The 7,605-nt window shown below is 31.2% G+C and overlaps 1 protein-coding gene across 1 annotated transcript; it reads left to right on the forward strand.

Moving 5' to 3' along the window:
- Positions 1–5,245: 5,245 nt before the first annotated feature.
- On the forward strand, positions 5,246–7,137 carry LOC107761243 (uncharacterized). Its single transcript, XM_016579446.2, has 2 exons — positions 5,246–5,683; positions 6,547–7,137. The coding sequence occupies exons 1-2, from the start codon at positions 5,272–5,274 to the stop codon at positions 7,035–7,037; spliced, it is 903 nt and encodes a 300-aa protein (XP_016434932.2). The 5' UTR covers positions 5,246–5,271; the 3' UTR covers positions 7,038–7,137.
- Positions 7,138–7,605: the final 468 nt, after the last annotated feature.

Here is a 7,605-nt window from a genome sequence, read left to right on the forward strand (position 1 = left end):
CAAAATAATCTTGCCTTTTAAACTTTTATTTCTTCTTTTTAGTACTTGCGATTTTTGGTTGCTTGGTGCACTTTTCTAAATCTCTTTCGATAGGTCATTGTTTCCACATTACTATACTAGAATGTTGATTAGAAAAATCCAATCGCGATAAGTGAAATAGCTTACATCGTATGTATCAATTATTTTTAGAATTCTCAGATCATTCATAAAGAATGGAAAGGTTTTTAGATTTTAAATTCCAATACGCTAGAGTCTATTTTTTTTAAAGATCTTAATGGGAGATAATGTCAGAAGCAAGTGGTTTAAAGGACTTTTTAAAGTTTTTTGAATCGCCTTCTATATATTTTTGGTTCCATCACTGACTTGAAGTCATACTTAAACTAATCATAATAACATAGTCATCTATCAACTACAAATAAAATTACCATGCACCATTCCCCAACTGACTGCATAATGAAAAGAAGGATATATTGTGAACACATGGAACAAACTCAAAGAGTATTGAAATAATACAATTTATTAAAACTGAAAGTAATAAATAGCACCTACAGGTATTCTGTTGGCTAACCAGAGTAATCAACAATCTTTCTATGCAAGAGAAAAAAATGCAGAGAGAACCTAGAATTTTTAAGTTCTTAAATACGACCGTGTATTTGAACATAAAATTTTTAAGTTTTTTTTAAATAATATTTATGTATTTGGAAACTACGTAAAAACTACTACTATAAGTCACAGTGACTAATAATTCAAAATATTTAGAAAGTATATGAAAAAATTTCGGTCAAAAAAACAATTCAGTTGACTCTCAAAATCCCGTCACATAAATTGGGACATGGGAGCAAGGGTGAAGCTACATTCTCGTAAGAGTGGTCAATTGATCACCATTCGTCGTAAAAATTACACTGTGTATATTATAGGTAAAGTATTAAGTTTTAGAGTTATATAACCTATTTGAACATCCTTTATCGGAGAATTTATTTCACTTTTCTCAAGTTTGAATACCCTTAAAAAAATTTCAGACTTCGTTACTGCATGGGAGTATTCAACTTCATAAATAAAAACTGTGAATAACATACTATATGGCTTACTGAAAAGTGATCGATCGCTAAAGCCCTTAGGCTCATAAGTTAAATGTTTTGATATCTTATAAGTATATCATTTTTCGTATCTTAAAACATTTATTATACCACAACTCATCTTTAAACTAAGGAAGGTCACCTTCCTTGAATCTAACTCCGCAGTCGTACTATGACAGTCCAATCTAAAGCCGATAAGGTCGTTATTGTTGGGTTTTAGATTAAAATGGTGTGAACAGAAAATGGAAGGAAAATAAAAATTTTAAATTTTCTTCCTTTGCAAAAGAACATTTCCATATTGAAGGAGGAAAAAACATTCGTTGGATATATACAAATGCACTTCTTCTGGCTCTTAAAGAATTGAGAAAAAGACAAGCCTCGTACTATCGTCACTCGCTTGCTTCAGTCCAAATGTTTGGCTATTTACCAGGTCATTCCCTCAGTTTTTCGTTAAGAAAATTATGAAATACTCTCCAGATTTTGAAGTACCGCTATGCCAATGTGTGTAGTCCACTCTATCCTGAGAAGAAAATAATCATAAACCTCGGGTACTAGGAGGGGGTTAAGTTCTTTAAGGAAACACCGTGAATTCAGTATGCTCGGACTATTTTATACTTTTTCTCCATTTCTCTGTTTTACTTAGGTTCTGTTTCCAGAATATATTTTTGAATACAGATTAATAACAGTTATCTAGTTAGTAAAGTCCGATAAGTTTTAAACTTGTAATTTTTGACTAATTACTACTCCCTCCGGTCCAGTTCAAGTGATTTTTTGGTTGTTCTCACACATATTAAGAAATATATGTTTTTAGCATTAATTAACAATATAATTGACCATATAAACCTTAATTTGTTCATTGGAAATACAACAAATACTCTTAGGCTTTTCACTCCGAGGGCAACTTTGGAAAAAAGAAGTTAATTCTTTCTTGATATTTGAAAAAATCAAATATTATGGACCACAACAAAAAGGCTAAAAATCACTTAAAGTGAACCGGAGGAAGCATTATTATGAGCCTAATTAATAATGTGATTAATGTGCCCGAAAAGTGTTAACAATGATGTAATGACGTGCTTGGAGCATGAACACAAGTGTTTGGAATAAGTATTGAAGTAGTGGAAGGGGCCAAGGAAGCGAAAAACCAAAGTTGGGAAACAAAGGAAGCATTTTCTTCAACTAGAAATTAAGGATTGTTGCTATAAGTGAGAACACGACGATACAAAATCGGTGGATTTATGAGATATTCACTAAATTCAATGTTTTAAAGATTTTTTTGGGATTCGTCTCGGGGCTCGTACAGTGTATTATCAAAATGCCTTGAGACTCATGCGTGGAGTTTAGTTTTATGAGGTTTACGCCTCCTAGCGTCGATTGTGCACCCTAAACATGCCTAACACTCGGGGATCGCCCAACAATTTTTATGCAATCATGTATCAAATTCACTAATTAGCACAGACTTTCAAAATTCTTTTACAAATGAATGACCAAAGTTCTATTTATTTATAAGATTATGAAGATTGTGAACAACTGAAATAACGAACTATAGTATTGCATATTTACTAATTGAGACAAGAGGGGTTGCTCAGATGGTCGGTAGTCCCATCTACAATTCTAGGGTCGTGAGTTCGAGCCACCAAAGGAACAATAACTCCAAGAAAGGGGAGATCAAAGACGAACGAAAGGGGAGGAAAATTAAAAAAAAAATTGAGAACATCTTGAGGGTGAACATCATTTGAATATTTCTTCTGAAAATAGATATCCAAAATTTAAATATTTACTTACCAGATCTTCATGTTTTAGTTTTATTGTTTTGCTATTTCAAAGTAATTTTTTATTTACTCGTAGAGGAGTAATGTTTTAAATTACAGTCATGAAATTTTATTGAGTATTTACTTTTAGGGAGGTAAAATATATAGTTTGATAATATAATTTTAAGAAATTGTGATTTTTAATTATTGAAAGTTAAGATGTTATAGTTGATTTATATTTCATTATAACTTTAATACTATTGCATTGTTTATACTTATAAAAACATGCTAGATATTTTATTTTCTTTAATTTATTGTAATTTTCTTGAATTGTAAATGTATTTTCTATATTTTTATGTTATTATGCTATATTATTAATTCATAAATTTAAAAAATTAAAGATTCGTGGAGCTTACGTCCCATGTCTCAAAACTTTCGCCTCGTCCCGTATTAAGTAAAAGACCTCGCCTCACACCCTCACATTTTAAAACACTGCTCTCAAGTTGTCTGTATGTTTTTCTTTTGTTGTCAAAACGATAGTAATTCTTCTTAATAATACTCCATAATTAGCTACTACTATTGCATGAGGTTTTTCTTAGGGAAGCTGCACCACTAGAAGATCATTAACAAGAACACGTAATACAAAATTTTCTCCTGATGGTCATTAACAAGAGAAGGTAAATCGAGTAGCGCATCCACATTTTGAAACATAACAACGGTGACTAATTGAGGCGGATTCAAGATTTATCAATTTAAATGAATAATCCTCTTGTTAACCCTGAACAGAATTAGTGAAATAAAAAGTATAATAATTTATAACCTACCCCTTTCCATTTCTGCGATCCCTTTTAAGTATCTTTAACTTCAAAACAAAGATATAGCAACTAAAGAAAATTAAAGCTAAATCTGATCAGAATAGGATAAAAAATGCACGAAGAATAAGAGAAAAAGATGATTCTAAAAGCGAAAAGCTTAGAAGACTAGATTGTCATATTTGGAGGTAACAATAAGATTTTCGTCAGACATGAGGGTTTTCTAAAAGTCGCATTAGAGAATTCATTTGCAAGGTAGGTGGTGTTTTCTAGCATTAAGTAATTATGTTTGGATAATCAATTAATGACTGTAGTCAATTGCTTGTAATAAGGCATGCATGCAAACTTCACTCTGATCAAATATTCAAATTCAACGTGGTGTTCCAGGAAATATACTGATCAAAGCATTTATTAAGTAAATTTATACTGTGATTAGTTAATGACAACCCAAATAAGCTACTTTTAGTCAATGAAAAGATAGTCTTATCTGGTGGTTACTCTTTTTGTTTAAATACTACTCCCTTCCTCTGTTCACTTTTACTTGTCCAGTATCGTAAAAATATATTTTCACTTTTATTTGTCACTTTTAACATATCAAGAGAAGACAATTTATTTTTTCCTGTTATACCACAATATTAATTACTCATTTCAAATTATTTTCTCAAATCCATTAAAAAAATGCATCAATTATTATGGGTATCATGGTAAATTGTGCACTTGATTTATCATTTCTTAAGGGATGTGCAAAGTCTATAGTGGACAAGTAAAAGTGAACGGTGGGAGTATTTTCTTATTAATTCATTTTAAAAAGAATAAATACATATTTTTATATTTACTTACGGAGAAACCATAATGGCCGCTCAAATAATATGACATGTTTAATACTACAAATTTTAAATTTTTTACAGTCATACAAATATTATAATATATTTAAGACCATGTATAAATATAAAAAATCATTCTTTCTTTATTAAATTTTTGACAAAGTCAAATAAAATAAAAAGGAGGGAGGATTATTTTTTTTCAAAACTTTGAGGTGTGAATGCATTTCTACGCCGGGATTGCCAATTCAAGATTAAGCCAATATATTATTTAACTATTGTTTGTACTCAATTAATCTTTTGCCAATTGTACAATAAGCCAATTTTTCCTTAAATGTAGATTGGTTCTACCAAATATAAATCTTCAACAAGAAAAAGTAGATGAATTTTTCTCATGATTCCCTTCAATTTTTGTTAGAATTACAAAATTAATTGGTCAATAAGTTGATCAGCCTTAAGAATCACCTGCATTAAATTTGGAGTTAGCTTAATTACTTTGGATCTTAGCTCATCAACCGTGCATTTAACACTTAGATGACCATTATGCCCCTTTACATTTTTATTTATTACAAGACTTTCTCTTTGAAATTTGAAGATACAATAAAAATGTGTACAAAATATTCATATGGATTTTATGTAATCTTTGGTTCTCCACGTGTCTTTTTCTATTTTGTCACTTTAGTTTACTTTTTTGTTTACTTCTACTATATAACCCTTCCCTTCTTCTCTTGGCACAACACCACACTTGTTCAATTTTGCTCCTTTTTACTTGCTTCTTAATTTTCTGGTATAAGTTTTTTTCTCGCAATTTTCTATGGCTGCACAAAATGAAAATAAGGTCGCCAAAATCCTAAACACCTTGCCAAGGAATGTGCAAAATAGCCAAAGGATAATTTCAACTTATACAAGTGGACAAGAAATTGATCTCCAACTTTCACTAGGTGGCTCATACAATAAAAATCCTATTGAAAATCCAATGCCTCAGCCTTTTTTAGGCATTCCATTTGCCAATTCTGAAATGGTGCCAATTTCATACTTGGGCACTTCAAATGTAACATATAAAGAAATGAGGAGGAGTTATGAGAATGAGCAAAGGCCAAATGCTACGATCGTCCAAGAACATAGGATCACTCCAAGGGCAACGAATAATCCTGTTTTCCGGCCTGCTACTGAGAACATAAGATCTCTCAGGAACAATAGATCTGAAGATACGTCCGCAATTTATGGTATGTATCTTATTCTTTCTTTTCTCTTCTTCTCAAATGGAGTATTTTTTGTGGTTTTGTTTCCTTTTCTCTTGATGCTCATTGTTCCTTCTTTAAATTTTACGTGGTTGTAAGGTCTGAATACACGCTATCTTTACTTGTGAAATTTTACTCGATCCTTGTTGTTGTGAGGGGTTTATCTTGGATTTAGTTATTGTTGGTTTATTTTACATGTGATGATTTATTTGTTAGAACCGAATAAATTACTGAGGCTGGTCTTTACATTTTCTTATTGTTTTCTTCTTTATTCTGCTAAAAGGACATGAGCTATAAACTAAGACTGATGTAAGAAATTTTATCTTAAAAAAGTCGCGGAGAACATTAAATAAGAAGCTCAGACAAACCATTAGCCAAAAAATCTATCTTTCATATATATATATATATATATATATATATATATTGATTCAACAGATCTATAAGAAAGCAAGTGCGCCGTTTTTCTTCTCTACCATGACAAATCAATTGATTTAATATAGGCATCTCTCTTTCCTTTGTTCTTCCTCCTATTGTTGCCCTATCACTAGGGGTTATTCCGATGCGAAGCACCCCTTTTCCATTCCATGCCAGTTTCATACGACAGGTGGAGTGACACAAGATTTGTCTCTTGGCTTATATATAGATATTGATTCATTCACGTAACAATTTGTTCCATGTCAGTTTCATATGATCAGATGAAATGACGCAAGATCTGTCTCTTGGCTTATGTATAGATATTGATTCATTCACATAAAATTTGCTTCTTGTCTCGGAGAATAATAGAAGAGAGAGAATAAAATCTATACAAATAGTAGCATTTAATTACTCTTTCAATCTTGTTATTGCAGTATTGGATTCTACACCACCATACAACCAGGAGGAGGGGAACTCAATAGTTGTTCCTCCAAAAACTATAGAGAAAAGAATAGCCACTCTTTCAACTTCTGTTCCCACCCCTGGAATGACAAGAAGTAAAGGAATTGTGCTTAGCTCACCTGAAAATGTGATTCCAGAAAGCAATTATGGACAAAAGCCTTTGAAGAAAGCTAAGTATTGTGATAATTATGGTGTCATTTTAATGGATGCTAATTATCTCCTAAAGACTATGCCTAGTGTGACAACTTCAATAAATGAAAAGCAAACAGAAGGGATCCTTTACAGTTTTGGAAAAGAGAAGCAAGTTTCAATAGTCTGTCTTTGCCATGGAATGTTCTTCACTCCAGCTGAGTTTGTGAAGCATAATGGTGGAAATGAGGTTGATAATCCCATGAAATATATTAAGGTAATTACAGAAGAAAAGATTAATGTAGTTGCTGAGTCACTTGTGGGCTTTTTTTAATCATCACATTTAGAGGTGGAACTAGTGTTTTAAGTTCTGGATAAATTATTTATACTATTAAGTGGATTTTTTAATTACATGGTCTGATCGATCTAAAGTTACTGGATTTTATCGAACCTGTAATCAGATTTATGCTAGTTTTTGAATTTCAAATATCATAGATATCAAGATTTAATTAAACTGCTGTTCATTTAAATTTCTGAGTTGTAAAATATTCTACTATATATGGATGAAGAACAGTAAATTAATTTTATGCTATTTACTTTAGTATCTTGGGACAAGATCAGTCTTATTAGTTATTATTATTGTTTAGATAGAATAGAAAATGAAACCAGGTCTTATTCCATTAGCTGGCTATATTTTTAACTGTATGCATCACATAAGTATGGTGCATATATAATAACTAGCTTAGATCTAGATGAATATGATTAGCAAACAAGGTCCTATATAGTTCAGGTAAATCTAGTTTCACATCATCTTTCGAACTCAGATTAATTATTGTCTGTTTGGCCAAGCATCTGAGAAGTTAAAAGTTCATTTTTTTTAATTAAAAAATTGTGTATTTTAG

Source organism: Nicotiana tabacum, chromosome 20 (assembly GCF_000715075.1).
Source record: "Nicotiana tabacum cultivar K326 chromosome 20, ASM71507v2, whole genome shotgun sequence".
Taxonomy (NCBI): domain Eukaryota; kingdom Viridiplantae; phylum Streptophyta; class Magnoliopsida; order Solanales; family Solanaceae; genus Nicotiana; species Nicotiana tabacum.